Source organism: Echeneis naucrates, chromosome 21, assembly GCF_900963305.1.
Source record: "Echeneis naucrates chromosome 21, fEcheNa1.1, whole genome shotgun sequence".
Taxonomy (NCBI): domain Eukaryota; kingdom Metazoa; phylum Chordata; class Actinopteri; order Carangiformes; family Echeneidae; genus Echeneis; species Echeneis naucrates.
The window spans coordinates 10,810,609-10,828,029 of record NC_042531.1 but is presented as its reverse complement, the minus strand read 5'-3'; the positions used below and the strand labels follow the sequence as shown (position 1 = coordinate 10,828,029).

The window sequence follows — 17,421 nt, the reverse complement described above, 5'->3', positions numbered from 1 at the left end:
GAAGTCACCCACTCCTCCGTCACCTTCACCGGCTCCCCATACAGCAGGATCCTCCTCCTCACCTACAAAGCTTTGAACAGTCTGCCCCCCCTCACTGATCTCCTCCATCTCCACTCCCCAACGCTGCTGACGCCAACCTTCACGAAGACCAAGTACCGCACCTTGGGGGCCTCCGCCACACTCACCTCATTGAAAAGTCAACTGAAATCCCACCGCTTCAAGATCCCCTACGACACCAGACCGTCCTCCTACACCTCCCCCCCCCCAAAAAAAAATCCCATCTGTCCTGTTATCCATTAACTTTTCTTTTTTGTGTCCCTATGTAAAGCGTCTTTGCATACAATGAAGTGCTATATAAATGTTTCATTATAATTAGCAGTAGCAGTAGTACGTATTATTATTATCATTGTTATTATTATTATTATTAGTAGTAGTAGTAGTAGTAGTAGTACCATGTCATACATTTCCCCACATTATTATTACTTATTATCATTTTCAAGGTGTTTCTAATATTTCTCTGATATTAAATCAACATTTGGACATATTAAAAACTTTTCTCGGGTGTCTGTGATGTGTGGAAACTATAAATAACAACAACGACAACAGTCATGGTCATCATAATAAATGGATGCTGTAGAGAGAGCGGTCACTGTGAGTCCACGTGCTCCTCCAAGGTCAGATTCAGATGTGATCACTACATCAGACCTGTCAGTAGGTGGCACAGCTCACCAAGCATGCTGTCGTCCCGAAGCCCATTCATACATGGTTGCCTTATACATTTACATTTCCCCATTTTATTCGATAATATCGATTATTGATCGGTTGGAGTTGGATGGCGATGAAGCGTTAAAGTTGACCCCCCCATCTAATCAAATTTTGTGCAGCATGTTGTCAGATTCTTCCTGCCTCATGACGCCGATGGCCTTATAGCAACAAACAAACACGATAAATAAAACCGCTTTCTTCCACAACGCGTTCATCAGGACGGCCGGCCGTTTTGTGGACTGCCCCCCCTGAGGAGCTGCCGTCGGACGTGGTTCACACGGACGGTGCTGCGTGACATCTCAGTGCACCAATCAGTCGCGGCGGAGCTGATTGAGTCCACTTCCCTACAGAGGGATAGCTGAGGGGGAAGCGGACGGACGGAGGGCTCACACGGACATCTATCGCCCCAATCACCGACTCCGGGAGAGACCGTTCCACAGACAGCGAGGCAGCGTCCATTTCTCTCTCCGGATCCCGGTCTCGGTGTCTGCTGCGGGGCGAGATGGCCGGTATTTTGGCGTGGTTTTGGAACGAGCGGTTCTGGCTCCCCCACAATGTAACCTGGGCTGACTTAAAAAACACAGAGGAGGCTACGTTCCCGCAAGCCGAGGACCTCTATCTGGCGTGCCCTTTGGCTTTCTGCATCTTCATGATCCGGCTGGTTTTCGAAAGGTGGGTCCGAACTCGTACCGGTTCACCGTTTGTTGTGTCGAGCAAATGTTCCGGTGAGCGGTGCGGCACAGCCCGTCTGTCCGTGCTCCATCAGTCTGTTACCTTAAACAATGGCATCTCATCTGCTCAGCCCCCCGCAGATCACCGGCGTTGATCATCCTTCCTTCGGCAGGCCTGCAGCGTTACGCGCTCGTCTGCAATTTGATGCATCTGTCAGAGCTCACACTGTGCAGCCAAGTTACCCTACCTGCCCCAGACCTGGTTACTGCCCTGCTAGCCCAAAATCTAATTCTACTAATGCACAACGCTGAAAAAAGACTGATTTATATATCTATATATTAACTTTATTACCCTTGTTGGGATAGGCTGCATGCTGACTAATTGTACTATCAGCAGTATACAATATACAGTAAGGCATAGTCATGGTGGTTGCACTTCATGCATATGTGGGTCAGTAAGTCCCTCTAGGGAAAAGCTACTGGGGTCTTATAGTCCCCCCCCCAACAAACCCTTGATAATTTATCCCTGAAAATGCAGCATGCTCTTTAAAAAGTGAATAGGATTGAGCCATAGATACTGAATCCACGTGGTGCTGCGTCATGAGTTCACCCACAGATGCACATGTCTGGATCACCACCAATAATGAATTTATGGATATGTGCCTCCTGATAAATGAATGCGTCATGTCCCTGTCCCTAAATGTGTCTCGTGCTCACAGATACTGTCTCTGTTTTGATGTTGATCATAAAATTGTGCCCTGGTCTTAAATTTCCAGGTTTATTGCAAGACCATGTGCAATGGGTGTGAAGATCCAGGCCAACGGGCCACAAAAAGCACAACCCAACGCTATTCTCGAGAAGGTTTTCACCGCTATAACTAAGGTGGTGCATGCGTTCTATTTTTGTTCATTTTTCTGTCATACATTTGTAATTCGTATGCCAAGGAAACGCACATCTAACACACCGAGGGCTTATTCTCTCTTGCCAGCACCCAGATGAGAAGCGGCTGGAAGGCCTGTCCAAGCAGCTGGACTGGGATGTGCGGACCATCCAACGGTGGTTCAGACAGCGGCGCAACCAGGAGAAACCCAGCACTCTCGCTCGATTCTGTGAGAGCATGTAAGAAAAATTACACTTGACATCACACTGAAGATCCCAACAAACATCCATCTTAGCAACGGTTTACTAACAACCAGTTTTTTGAAAACTAATTTGCACGTTTACCTTTCCTGACTTAAAACGATAATCTGTCAAACCAACTATCATGTCCGCTTTATTGCCATGACATGCAATGGTGATTTATTGTTGGCTGCTAATGTAGTGTGCTAAGTGAATGCTGATTTAAACAGGCCACACTGCAGTATCACCCATCAATAACCCAAACATGACAGCAGTAAACGCAGTGATAGATAACTTTGTCCCAGAAAGTTCCATGTTTCTGCAAGTTTATTTTCATATTGTAGGGAAATGAAAGGAAACACCATGGCTGCTCTCACAAACAACATGCTACTTATGTAAATGGTGACAGTACTTCAGAGTTGTTTTTCATGGAAATTACTAACAGCTCTTCTTTTTATTGGCCGCTACAGTGGTTATTTTCTTTTAATTATTATTAATTGAATCCAGAAAATGCTTAAAAATGCAAAAAGTATGACAGTCTGATATCGTTAACAACGATCATTTTGTCCACACTGGAAGCTGGAATGCTTGACATTTTGTCAAAAAGACAGAAAATTTGATCAAGGTATAGTTAAGTGTTACTTTTTACTCTCATCATTTAAACAACAAAACTTTTCAGCTGCAGTTGTTTTTCATAAATAAACAGGAATCAGCAGACGTGCGTCTGTGAGCTGTTCCATGTCACTAAGAGGCTGCTTCAGTTCTGGTTAGCTGTTTCTGTTTCTTTGGCTTAAAAATATTGGAGCACGAATGCTGGTGCTGCTTCGGGATAATTGTCAAACGTGTCCCAATGCGAACCAACAAACCTACTCAGGCTGTAATAGAGAACTGGCTAATCTGCAGTGGAGGGTTTGCCATCAGGGAGATTGTAGTTACTTAGCAGTGTGATGTTAAAGGCCAACGAGCGAGTGTGGCTGTCAGAGCAGAGTCATGTCTGACACCAGCAGAGCCAATCTGGCAGTTTGAGACACAGGGAGCCTCGTATCCTCTGATGTGCCCGAGGCTGCTGTTCACTCAAGAGGACAGTACTGGCTGATTAGGCTGCTGGACTATCACAACTTTCAGGAGAAAATCTGAAAAAGCAGGACAAAGGTAAATTTGGCCTCGTGTATAAATTCAACATGCTAAGCTGACATTCATTCTCTTCAAGCCCGGACTGCACCAAAGCTGGTATCTGCATACAGCATAATTAACTGCAGACGACATTGGACTCGCAAGAGTTTGGCCAGGTTGTCTGTCTCGGTTGCTTACAGTGCAATTTTCCAAACAGGGTTGGCTTCTGTCCTTTAGCAGCGATTGTGCTCTAATTAGGCCCTCATGCACAGCTGTTGCAGACCGATAGCATTCTTTGTCTCTCAGTTGTCGGGATGACTGATTTGTTGTCTGCTCTTTTCATTAGGCAGACAGTATGTAGCAGAGACATTTGCTCAGGAAATAATGAAGACTAGTCATGGAATTTGTTAACCAGCTATTGTCTTCGCCTCTCTTTTCCCCAAATAGACCAAATGAAAAGCATTTCAACAAGTATGGATGCTTCAGCTAGTATGCTGTAGTAACCCATGTTTCTCACAACAAATACTGAAATCTTGCCGAAATGTTCTAAAAACAGATGCTATGCAGTCAAAGCAAGTAGAAAAGAGAAAATAACTGGACACAAGCAGTTTCATATTAGTGACAGCTGTTACTTGTTAAAAAAAATATGTATATGTATAAAGAGATTAAATGACAAAGGAAAATGAACAGTTTGTGCAGCGCTGTTTTACCTGCCAGCCTCTCCTCCCTTCACTTTTTCCTGGTAAGGACAGACTGAGGCAGGATCACGCGTTGATGTCCTCAGTGGCCCCAGTTGTCTGATCTCATCTTTCTGTCATTTTTCTTCTCTGCTTCCAGCAAGAACGAAGAAACAATCGTAGGCAAAATAATGCAATTCAGAGCTTCTTAAGACACAATCCCACTCATTTGAATAGATGTAACATCACCGTAAGTGGAGTCATTGTTTTTTTGTTGTTTTTTTTTTTATCTTTTTTTATCTACCTTTGCCCCTTCATTGACATGGAATGGATTTTAAGTGGGTTTGTGGTAAATGTTTAATACGAGCTATAACTAGCCAAACTATAACTCAGCCTGTTAGGCTAACTAGTTTGTGTGGAGGGGGGGGGGGCATGGGGGGTAACAGCTGGCCTGGCTCTGTCCAAAATACATCTAACAGCTCACCAATTAACACATTATATTTTACTTTGTTAAACCAACCAAAAAGTAAGGTGTTACAGGAGCTGTAGCTACAACTGGTTATTTGCTGCAGTCTTTCTTGGCTGGACAAAGCGACTTGGCTACCATCACTGTGATGATAAGTCTGCACAAGCAAGAAATAGCCTGGGATATATTTAAGTGTAGCATTGTGTGTAGTGCATGAAATACTGTCTTTTTTTTTTTTTTTGGGGGGGGGGGCGGGGGGGGGTCAAAACGTGCATGCACAAACATATTAAAATCAAATATCAACTGAGATTGGCAATATCCTCATGACTTCTCTTCCTCTAACCAACATGCAGCTGTGAGATTTTCATACCTTCCAGACATCACATCTCCCAAGAAGCAGCTCTGCAAACATCAAGCTAACAACTAATGAGCATGTTTGTGCTCGGTACATGCAAACACTCATGCTGAGAGATGAGCCATGCACACGTGTACTTGAGCGGTGACAGCCACACCCCTGTTTTGCCTTAAGATTAGTGGCACTCTTTTGGGCTTGGATCGCATTAAGATAACCAGCTATTAACAATCTTTTCTCGTGTGGGCAATCGGAAATTGCGCCTAGTAATTAGAACAAATTAGATAAATATACAAAGGTGAAAGGAAAGCTATTATTGCCTGGAGCGTAATAGAGGTGTTACTGCTGATTTAACAGCAAAGAGGGAATACATAGCAAGGCTTTCTCACAACTGAATTTTGACTAAGGCTAGAACCTCATGACTGATTCTTATATTGAACCATCTGGGAGCAAGCATTTGTAGTCAGCATGGGCTCAGATTTCCCACCTGGAGAAGTGACAAAGTTAAATTAGATAAACCAACAGGACCTGGTTTTTACCATTTTATTCCAAAACTATGTGCTATGCTCAGTCTAAAGCCAACCTGGTTACTTAGTTTTGATCAAATCAAAGCTGCCCCACTGCAATTATTTGCTCCCGCAGGCAATATTCTGTATAAACAAGTGCATTTGGTTTAATGTGGATCAGTGGATCTGTATCACTTTAAAACCCACAGTTTCATCAGATATCATGAATGATTCACTCATGTATAATCAAGCTATTATGGTAAGTATGGCGTTTCTGAGTGTATCCCGAGTCGTTCTGCAAGTTTACTGTCGTTCTGTTATAAAAATTAAAGATTTTTTTATAGTGGGAAAACCTAATTCTTTGACTTCAGTTACTAGCCAGCTACAATTAACTATAAGTGTAATTGACCATTTGTTGGTCCATCGTGGGCAGAAAAAAAAAATAGCGACCCTTAGGTAATTAAATTAAAAACACTTCAGTTTCTCTACAACACAGTCCTTATCAACATTATATCTGGAAAACATACCTCATTATTACAGAAATCTATCTGTGCCTGACATCAGAAAAAGAAATCTATTCACAGGAGGCCGTGTGAGTCACTGTGATTGCACATATATAGCAGCGATTCAGCAGCACTTGAAGAAGACTCTTGCGAGCTTGATGAACCAGTTGCCATGCAACAGTTTTTACTGCGTGCCAGGTAGACTTGTCCAGTTAATTTGGCTTTACAATACTGTTGCTCAAGCACAAAAACAGTTGATGACAGCTTCCACAGACCACATGTTACCATGCTAATAATTTCTGCACTAAGAGTTGCGGTTGAATATTTTGAACAGAAATTTCGCAAGATGGATTTGCCTTGCTCTCTTATTGTGTTTGGGGGCTGGGCCTGACAAAGTGTGGTTGATTTGAGGTCAGCAGGAGCAAAAAAAAAGAAAAACAAAACACACACTGCAAAACCTGCAGAACTTCATCTCAGAAGACAAGCTGCTTTTGTTCCTCTTCTATATGTTTCAGATGTGCACATTACATGTTTTTTTTAGGACATATGCCACAATTGGGAGAAATATTTAATATAATCAGTGAAAAATGTGTCAAATGCTTTGACAAGTCAAGAACAAACTGCAGAGGGTTGCTCATTCAAGCCTTGGAGTCAGAGTTGCTCCTTGTATAAAAATTCTTGCTTTTTGTCTGATGCAACATCCAGAGCTATGCAGAAAGGGACTTACTAGTTAGCCCATCTTAAATTCTTTCTCCCAGCTGCTGACTGTTATGACTTCGGTATATATTCACATCCCTGCTCAGCAATGCTTTGATCACTGAAATGTCAGCTGAGGCCATTTCTTCTTTGCCTGTAAGCTCAGACCTCATGATCACTTTCCCTACTATTGTGTAGTTGTGGTTACTGTAAATGATGTGCAGGATTATATAAAGCACAGAGCTGGCTGGGCTGCGATTGTACACTTTGAGTGTCTCGCCTTTCCCTCTGGACCTCACCAATGTGAAGTCGGCGATGTCCCATTTTCAGTGAGTCAAACTAGACGGGAGACCTCACACCACTTAAGTGCACTGTAAATGAAAACCCAACTATATAATTAGTATACAGGCAGCATTAAAACACACATCCTGTGGTAATGTTGTATTTTAGAATGTATTGTTGGATTTAAGAATAAGAGCTGCAGCTCTTATTCCCAGAATTGGTTTGAGCAGATTAAAACACTTTCCTCTCTATAATCCTCTAGTCCGTCAAAATAACTTATTTTATCTTTAGTCAGATTCTGACAATGTGGTAAAGCAAAGTAGAAAAGAAAAAAAAAAAAAGCCAAATAAAGAAAGAAAATGTAAATTGTAAACAACCTGCTCATCAGAGGGTCACAATCAGAGTTTTGAGCCAAGCTTAAACAATGCCATCAAACAAAATCTTAATACAATAATAATGGTTATAATGTGTGTTGAACAAAATCGTGTTTGTTCTGGACCTTTTAAAGACAACACTTTCATTGTATGTCATTTATAATATTATTGTTTTCTTCATTTCTTTTAGGTGGAGGTTTACTTTCTATTTATACATATTTACCTACGGAGTGCGTTTCCTTAAAAAGGTACGTTTTTCCATAGATTGAGCATCAGCTTCCTGTTATGGCTGAACTTAGTATGAGTCATTGAGGTTTGAGGCCCTTTTTACATACAGACTGGACGTCCGTGGCCAGCATGAAAATCTTGTGGTTCATGAACAGGATGATCCCAGACATGAGACTGTGAGGTATAATGGAAGTTTTGGTGAATGGCACAAGTTTGCAGCGTTAAAATGACTCATGTCAGCGTTATCAGTTAAGATGACTGTAGTTACAGTTGGCAGCTATTTTTAAAATTTAACCAAGATTACATATGTATACTGCTATTGGTAAGTGGTTAAGGTGGCTGTGTTGTTGTGTGGATCATGTTGAAGTAGCGCCTTTTATGCCTCTACATGCCGTTGTACTGTGAATATTACCAGGGTGACTCAGAGATACTCAGTGTTTACATGAAAACATGGCTTTTTAAAAAATGTCTCTTTGATACTGTTGAAGATTGGCAAGAAATCTGAAAACATGTGTTCTGCAGTGACAGGTCACAATTACTTTATAATATGCCTCTACATTTTTATATTCATATTTTGCATCATGTTGGTATGTGCTCAGTATTTTTAGATGCTATGTGGGTAAGCATTGGTTGCTAACAAAAGCATGTTCAAGTTTGCTGCCTTGTGCAACAAACATGGAAATTCTAAATTCATTGTGAACACTATCCACATTGAATGTTATCTTTTTAAAACACCTTTATCCTTCAAATTCTGGCCAAATTCTCATTTGATTAGTGAAAATTGAGAATGTTACTCTGTGTATCTATACTGTGTCTAGTTCAGAGGCTCTTTAAATTGGAGCGTTCCCTTCACTCCCCTCCAGTAAAGTCCACCGTCCCACGTCATAAAGTCTGAAATCCCATCAGCTGTTGGGGGCACAGAGGAGCGACCAGCAACATTTTGTGCATTCCGTTATTATCGTACGCTTTGCCAGATGAGCCAATGTAATAATACTGAAATATGGGACTGAGATGAATTAATATAGTTCATACATGTATTCATGAAGATACATAATTTAATATAATCATCAGAGCAACAGTTGAGCTAGTTGAAAGGCCTAAAATCTCTCAAAAGAAGTTGCATGACATAGCACTTTGTAAAAATAGTTCATTCCTTGGCAGTCCCTGCTCCAGACTCAAGTCACTGCGGGGTTTATTAATAGACCAGGTCTGTACACTCAGCAATTGGCCCCTATTTGCCTCGAACACATTGTTTCCTATCACAATTAAGAATTCATTCAATTCTACTACATCTCATTCTTCAGACAAGCCCTCCGGTTCCTGACAATCTATCCATGTGTAAACGCCAAGGAAATGCTGAACCAAAGCTGTGCATGTGGGAACAACATTGCTTAGTATTGATATGCTCTATTTATGCTGTATTGAAAGACATTAACTTAACTGCAGATAAAACTCCATTCTGTGTTTGTATTGTGTAATTGACAACCTTTTTTTTTTTTTTAATTTAATGAAATACAACATTGAAGCTTTTGTCAGGGAAGGAATGCTCTTGTTGTTGTTGTTGTCTCCGGAGCTTTTGAACTCATTATAGTACTCACTATATTTTAGTAATTTAGTTTACATTTTTATTTGTGTCATAGAATTTACAATGAACTATTTTAATTTTTTTTTTATTTTTTTTTGTCTGCAGACGCCATGGTTATGGAACACTAAAGAGTGCTGGTACAACTACCCCTACCAGGTAGAAGCCTTTTTTTGCACATCCTCCGTAATCATGATACTACAAGATGAATTACACTATTTACACTCCTACCTCTCAAATATTTGTTTTAACCCTGTTGCTTTGTGTGTTCATGCAGCCACTGACTGTGGACATCCATTATTACTATATACTGGAGCTGTCTTTCTACCTGTCCTTACTCTTTTCCCAATTCACAGACATCAGGAGGAAGGTAAGAATGACTGCAAGTCACACCAAGACATTTAATTAACACAAACCATTGAATGTTTGGTGAAAGATCTGCTGCAGAGCAAAAAGTGACACTTTCAGTCACCTTTTTGTATCTAAAACCAGCCAATTGTCTTCTCTTTCTGACACTGTTAAGTAGCAATATAACCAGGCGTAATTATCCTTGTCAGACTGCCTCCTCTCTTATTGTCGCAATGACCCTGTAATGTTTTGAAAATTAGCTTCCTGCCTCCAAAAATTCTTATTTATGTGTGAAATAACAAAAATTGTGCGGTGAGCAACATTTTCATACATATAGATGTTGGATTTTTCGTCAAACTTCATTAAAACTTCCCTGAAAGCCTCCACCACCATTGGTTGGTTTGATTTTGCTTTGTTGAATAAACAATATATATATAAAATATATATATATATATATAAATAGTAAGATATATATATATTTATATGTATATATAATAATAGAACAAGATTAAGCACATACACTTCATTTACATATCATTTTTGGGTGTTTTTTTTTTTGTGTATTGAGCAGTTGGATGTCTTAAAACCATATCCTAGCAAAAATACTGTATCAGTATTAGATACACTTCATTGTAAATGTGGTTTGAAAGGTCCATCTTGGTTAGTGTTTGTAAAAACTGAAATTTCGTTTCAGTTTATACAAACATTCATAATGGGAAACAACTAACTTCAACTTCTTTTTTTTTTCATAGCTATTTATAAATGTGGCCACACACTTGATTCATTAAGTATAAATTTGCATGCCTTCCAGCCATGGTCTTACTCCAGTCCATCCCCAGCTCTGCCCTCTCCACAACACGGTCCGCTCACTGCACTCACAGCAGCCCCTGTGATGCCATGCTGTGTATGCCTTCACTCTGTCATCTTCTTTGTTGACTGTTGGCATGTTGTCTGTTTTTGTTTCTCCTTTCAGTTTTTTCATGCACAGTACCACACTGAGGAGGTCCTCTGCACCCCCTGCCAATTCCAGTATGTTCTCCCCCTGCACACTCTTGCCTTGCTTTCATTCTGTATCTTCTGCACCATTGCTCTTCCTTTCTCATCCTCCCTGTCATTCTTTAAGTATTTCGGACTGGTCCTGGCCACTTTGAGCTGACAGTTTCACTAGCTTGAGATTTGCTAGATGATTGCTTCCCCATTCCACCTGTCTGCATCTTTAATAACCTGGAGCTCCATTGAAGAAAATCCCAAACCTAATAACTCATACCAAGACGGGACCATATTATAATGGGGCGGGTCATATATTTTGATGAGATGTTTAATGCAACCACAATATCTTTGTTTTAGTTAGTGCTGCACTACTGTATAGTCCAATACTTTATATGCGTAGGTGCATTTCATGCCACTTTACACTTATTTCACTGCAGTTTAGAGGAAAATAAAACACTTTTATCTCCATGGACATCTATAATTATGAGTTACTTGAGAAGATTGTACTGACAATGATGATGTATTGTTATAGAAACTACTCAGCAGTACTCAGTAGTATATATATATATATATATATATATATATATATATATTCATTTATACAACCACAGGGCCTATTTGTGCATTGGGTGCTTTTGTTATTTTGATACATAATCATACTTTTCAAGCCCCTCTAAGGAAGGATTTTTTTTTTTTTTTTGTAGAATTGCTTCATTTTTTCAGTAAGTTATCTGCATATTTCTCCACCACTGCTTCAAAAATATTTAGAGATATCTACAGAGCATTACAGATTCACTCAATGACAACCAAATGAAGAGTAGGCACACAATTGTAACAACACAGAGGATGTGCTTACTATTGTTGTATAAACTGTGATTAATCATTGCCTTGTCTTAACTTTTCAATCGCGTCAACAATCTCAGTGACACTTGATGAACATGCCTCACCAAAATAGATTTTTTCTTTTGAAAGACGTACAGTAATCACATGTCCAGCTACTAACTTGAGCAAACCCCATTTCAAGGACGTGAAAACATAAATATAGTGCCTCTTCTGCTTGTTTCGACAAAAGTCTCTATTTTGTTGCACAAAGACTTCAATTCAACTGCTATTAACCAGCATTGGGGACTTTGCCATTTTAAAAATACTTTTTTTTTTTTTTATATACAATAAACACACATGGCCACTGTGTGCATACACAGGAGACAAGTCCCTTTGACTTTATCACATCTCTGTACTTGAGGCTCTGGTCGTGTCCTGCATGCAGTGACTCAAACAGCCATGAAGCAATTTTCAAAGTGCCCTCGATAGTTATGTGACATTTCCTTGGCAACTGTGTCCCCAGGATTTCCTGATCATGTTCCTGCACCATGTGGCGACTATCTCCCTCATCACCTTTTCATATGTTAACAACATGGCACGAGTTGGAACTCTGGTCATGTGTCTCCATGATGCAGCCGACGTGCTGATAGAGGTGAAGTTGAGCAAGAGAGCTGAATGCTATAGATATGTTCTGGGTGTGTGGGTGGAGTGTTCAGTCTTTTCTTATTACATTTAAATACAACTATTATACCAAAGGCATCAAGTCAGACTGTGTAATACAGGTTCAGATAACGCTGCTGGAAATAACAGATTTCAAAAAAATACTTGTAGTATAAGAAACTTTTCAGTAACAGTTGTTTGCATATTCAAATGTATGTTGATGTTTCTTTCGTAGGCTGCTAAGATGGCCAACTATGCCAAATATCAGATTCTGTGCAACCTCCTGTTTGCAATGTTTGCAATTCTCTTCATAAGTTCCAGACTGGGTGTTTATCCTATTTGGTAAGTGTTATTCATCTACTGTGTATCATCATAAGCATCCTTCTGACAGCTGGCTTTAGTGAGGTAGTGCAAAGCTGCCATTTGCATACACTGCAGCACGCAGAGAGCCAGAGTTAAAAAAGATATGAGCATTAGATGCCTGAGTTGCTCTGCACATTTTGGCAGCCCAATCCTAATCTCAGTGTTGTTGTTTTTGCTTTTTCTGCTTTCCCAGCATTGGCTTGCATTTTAGACACATCTCTGAATATTGTTGCTAAGAAATTGTCACTATGGATACACCAGCTTTAATCTCTCAAAGAAACCCATACAAATCAACAACAAAATAAAGTGCAGATCGTTGTGATCATCATTCAAAACTGTGTCTGGAGGTTCATCTGATTGTTAAAACATCAAAGGCGTTTTCCACAAATAAGGACACATTTGTTGCTTTTTCTGTTTTAAATTGACATAACACTTAAAGTTGTGGCCAATTCATCCAAATTCTGAATAGAGCATAAAAGCAAGTTGAAGTAGTTAATTGGTTATCATGGTGATATTTGCAGATATCACAAAATAGCTTTAGTCCTTCTATACAACCGTCATCTTGCAGCAGTGTTATCATTTCTTCCATGAGAAGAAGGAGGGAAAATGATTTAGTTTCTGGATTGAGACTGACACGGTCTGCTTTTCTTTGACATACCGTCAATACTTGATAAGCTCAAAAATGCTATTTTCAGAATCTGGATTCAAAGTTTGTTGTCTCTATGGAGAGGGGAAATTCACAACAGAGCATTTGCTAAACATGGTGGTTTTTGAGGATTAGCATATGCATTGAACCTGGAACACCCCGGTGTTCTCAGCCTTTGTTGCCACACTATAATACGATGATCTAACACTACATTTCGGTCAGCCCAACCACAGCAGTGGGAAAGTTGTCAATACATAAAGCTGTTGCCATGGCTTCAATAACCAGGCTATGATTCACAGACATGCTCTTGCAAGAATTGGTGGATAAGTTATCAGTTATTTAATTTTTTTTTTTTTTGTCATGAAGCCAATCACTGCATCACATTTTTTTCTTCCCCACTAGCATTTTTTTTTCTTTGAACATTTTTATTAATTCATAAATATATGAATTATTTTTTTACCAGAGAGGTCTCCAACTCCGGTCCTGGAGAGCTTCTGTCCTGCATGTTTGAGACATTTCCTGCTCCAACTAACCTGATTCAAATGAGTGGCTCCTGATCAGACCTCAGCAGAGCTTGATGAGGAGTTGATCATTTGAATCAGGTGTTTTGGAGCAGAAACATCTAAAACATGCAGGACAGAAGCTCTCCAGGACCAGAGTTGGAGACCTCTGTTCTACTGTTTATCCGTTTCTGGTTTTGTGTGGGGTTCTGGAGCCAATCCCAGCTCACACTGGGCAAGGACGGTGTACACTCTGGACAGGTCATCAGTCCATCACAGGGCCAACACACAGAGACAGACAGAGACCAACAAACACACACAACCTTATTGTGGGGCAACAGCGCTAACCACTATGCCACCTTGCTGCCCCGTTTAGATTTATTGTTATCCATAAATTGAACAATAAAAAATGCTGGTTCAGATAAACACATCTATTTTTACTGTGAACACACCATTAAAGGTGCTTCATGAAAGAGCTGGACCACAGCCAGACTGATTGCTTTTCCCTGGTTTGCATTTGGTTTTGTCTACACAGTAATTCCTCCTGCTCAAGAGGAGTACTTGTTATCCTTGTGTTTTTCTCATGAAAAATGGCGAGTTAATTATCTCTTTCCCCCCTCTGTGACTATGAAAGGATTTTAAATACCACCTTGTTTGAGAGTTGGGAGATTGTAGGGCCCTACCCCTCCTGGTGGGTCTTCAACCTGCTTCTGATCCTGCTGCAGCTTCTTCACTCGTTCTGGTCCTACCTCATAGTGAAGACAGCATGCCGAGCCATATCCAAAGGAAAAGTGAGTCACTAGTCAACAACTACATCCTTTCATCTATACCTATTCTAGCATAATATGGTGTTTAGTTGCTAGTACATCAATATATGCTCTGTAGGGCGTTAAACAGCCACTATTGATGTCCTCTTTCTAATCTCTTTTTTAATCTGCAACATCCCAGGTTGGAAAATGGAATCCCTTACATGTAAGTAGCCTGAAAGGGGTACAGCTCGATCAGTTTAGTACACATGGCATTTATTTTGTTGGCATTTCTCCAGCAGTCATGTAATCATTTACATTCATCATAATCCTGACTGTCAATCAGCCCTAATCTAATCAGTACATGTTGAGCCACAGTAGTATAACAACATCAGGGATGGCAGTGTGAGTTTGTCAGATGCTCCAGCACTTTATCCAAACAGGAATATCTAAGTAAATATTGGATGGGTACTAGATGCATGTTTCCCTTTGGATGAACTACAAAAACTATTGATTTCAGAGTTTTTCTCTTCGCCATCATCAAGTCATCTAGATTTAGATTTTTTTTCTCCTGTAAAACTGATGAGATTACCATCAGCCACAGCTGTACTTTTGCATTTATTTCCAATTAGTAAATGTTAGCATGTTAGCATGATAAATAAGCCATGGTATATACATTTAGCTTTGAGGCTTATTTGTATCTACCCTCTTATGATGGCCATTTGTTTGGCTTATTGATATTGCTATAGTTTATTCATGAATACTTGAAAAGCTTTCTATATTTGGATAAATTGACTTCTGGCTGACTTCAAGATGAATTAATAATGTATATTGCCGATTAGTTGATGATATGACTGTCAAAAAATGCATTGGCTGATATGTGATTTAATTTGCGAAGAAATGCCAGACATCCACTGGTAGCAGCCTCTCAAATGTAAGGATTCACTGCTGTTTGCTCTTTCAGATCATTCTCTATTGAACAAGCTCTGGGAAATTGAAAATGGCATTTTGCATCATTTTATGACATTATACAGACAAAATAATTATGTTATCAAATTTGGTAAAAACGTCAAGAGTTTAAGCAACACGGAAAATCATCATTGGCCGCCTGCAACCCAAATGTTTTGTTTGGATTTCTCCATGTTTCACATTTGCAAACAGATTTTGTCTTTTGCAGATTGTTGCCTCATATGGATTAGCAGACCACCTTTTGATATGCAAAAGCCCATTCTCGACACCTTTATGCAAGGCTGCCACAGATAATGACACTGACAAGAATTTTAATGAGAAGACTCATCTCCAACAATCTCTCTTCTTGCCGCAGGTGTCTAAAGACGACCACAGCGACATCGAGTCCAGCTCTGATGAGGACGACAGCCCCAAACACAAGCACCACAGCAGTACCACCAACGGGACCAATAAAAACCATGGGACCAACGGCTACCTGACAGGAGCGCCGTATCCAGATGAACACTGACTCAGCCGAAGTCGCAACACTGGATCCTACATCCTACAGACACCATCCATCAATCTGTGTGTGTGTATTTGAGTGTGTGGTGGAGACTTGAACTATATTGCCTGTCTGGTACTGGAAGTTCTTACATGATTTAAGTGAATGCAGTTTTGTTCTCGATTTGATTCTTTATTAATTTCCTTACGCAATTTATTCTCTTCATCTATATATTTGCATCAAAGTGCACTCAGTAAGATATTGAATCACTCCTATCAGTACAGCCCACTCTTTAGCCAATTAGCCAATGAAAGCATTCCACTTTATGGTGTAAGCATGCTACTTTAACATACAGTAGTCCGGCATACTGGGTGTGTGTTTTCCTTATGTGTGAGTCTTTTCTATGTTATTTATTTTTTAGAAATATGTCTGCAGATGGTAGTCAGGCATTTATGCTACTTCGATGTCACCGCTGAACATGAAATCATGTTGAGCAACAACACAGCAGTTAATTTCACACCACACATCTATTAGCAAAAATGCTGAAGACTCCAGATTTTCTTTCAATGCTACACCCCCAAAGATTTGCCAAAATTGATGACTGAGTTTGTCCTCACTCACAAATGTAATGTGGGAAGTTTTACTCGCATAAAAAAAAACAAAAAAACATCCACCACTCAAACTGTATATGAGATGTCAATGACAGTATTACATGTGTGCATCAGATAAGGCTAGATGCTGTATTCCCCATTGAAGCATTTTGTTAAGTATTCTGGTACATTTCTGATAAGCATTTCATTAAAAGCCGTTTGCTGTCTTACAAGGCAGACCTGAGTTGTTTTAATTATTCAATAAAAAAAAAAACAAACAAACCACAAACACTGCAAAAATGTGTGGGTATGTTCAATACATGTTTCAATACATGTTTATCACTACTCTGGTAGTTGATGCTAGTTTTATACAGAAATGAATTTTGGAAACTCATTGGAGTTTCATAAATAAATGACTCAAGATAAAATCCAAGATTATTTTTGAAAAAACATTGGATGACAATTCCAACTTGGCCTTTCTCGCAGCAAGCAACAATAAGAAAAACAACGGTGTAAGTAATGAAATTAATCATGGATAAAATTCCATGCTTCAGTTTCGGGGCACAGATATTGTGCATGCTGGCTCACTGCCACAGTGCTTAGTATCAGCTTAATGTGACGCCTTAGCAGAAGTGAGCCAATGCCAATGTTTTTAGTGCTCATAGTATGTGCGTGTGTTTCTCAAAGTGACAAGTAAAAATGGCTTCTTTTGAAAAAGGTCCATGGAAGAGTGCAGACTCTAAGGGGCCTCAAAGACATGAATAATGATCCACAGAAGGAGAGTGTTGGAGTTGCAATCATTGGACAGACACAATAAGTAATGCTGCTTGAAAAGTGTCACTCAGTTCCTGTAAATTCCTTCCTACTCTGATTGTGTCATATAACTCTTGTTTTCACCTCCACCCTGGACAGGCTTTAAGTGAAACAAAGTAGCATGAATTGACCTTTGTTATGTGTTTATATCTTTTCATT

The 17,421-nt window shown here is 39.8% G+C and overlaps 1 protein-coding gene across 3 annotated transcripts; it reads left to right on the top strand.

Moving 5' to 3' along the window:
• The first annotated feature begins 1,110 nt into the window (after positions 1 to 1,110).
• Positions 1,111 to 16,676, top strand: cers6 (ceramide synthase 6). Of its 3 annotated transcripts, XM_029530168.1 has the most exons (11): positions 1,111 to 1,437; positions 2,213 to 2,318; positions 2,425 to 2,555; positions 7,715 to 7,772; positions 9,443 to 9,493; positions 9,612 to 9,704; positions 12,018 to 12,146; positions 12,390 to 12,496; positions 14,298 to 14,454; positions 14,612 to 14,635; positions 15,734 to 16,676. In XM_029530168.1, exons 1-11 carry the CDS (start codon positions 1,268 to 1,270, stop codon positions 15,884 to 15,886), a joined length of 1,179 nt encoding a protein of 392 aa, XP_029386028.1. In that variant the 5' UTR covers positions 1,111 to 1,267; the 3' UTR covers positions 15,887 to 16,676. The 3 variants fall into 3 exon arrangements, with proteins under 3 accessions (XP_029386028.1, XP_029386029.1, XP_029386030.1); XM_029530169.1 differs by lacking the exon at positions 14,612 to 14,635; XM_029530170.1 differs by lacking the exon at positions 14,612 to 14,635 and having other exon boundaries at positions 2,213 to 2,321.
• Positions 16,677 to 17,421: the final 745 nt, after the last annotated feature.

What these genes read in the sequence shown, in the direction of transcription:
- cers6 (XM_029530168.1), top strand. Translation starts at nt 1,268, where the DNA reads ATGGCCGGTATTTTGGCGTGGTTTTGGAACGAGCGGTTCTGGCTCCCC. An exon ending in TTTTCACCGCTATAACTAAG is followed by an intron (nt 2,319 to 2,424) that starts GTGGTGCATGCG and finishes CTCTCTTGCCAG; the next exon opens with CACCCAGATGAGAAGCGGCT. An exon ending in CAGCCGACGTGCTGATAGAG is followed by an intron (nt 12,147 to 12,389) that starts GTGAAGTTGAGC and finishes TTTCTTTCGTAG; the next exon opens with GCTGCTAAGATGGCCAACTA.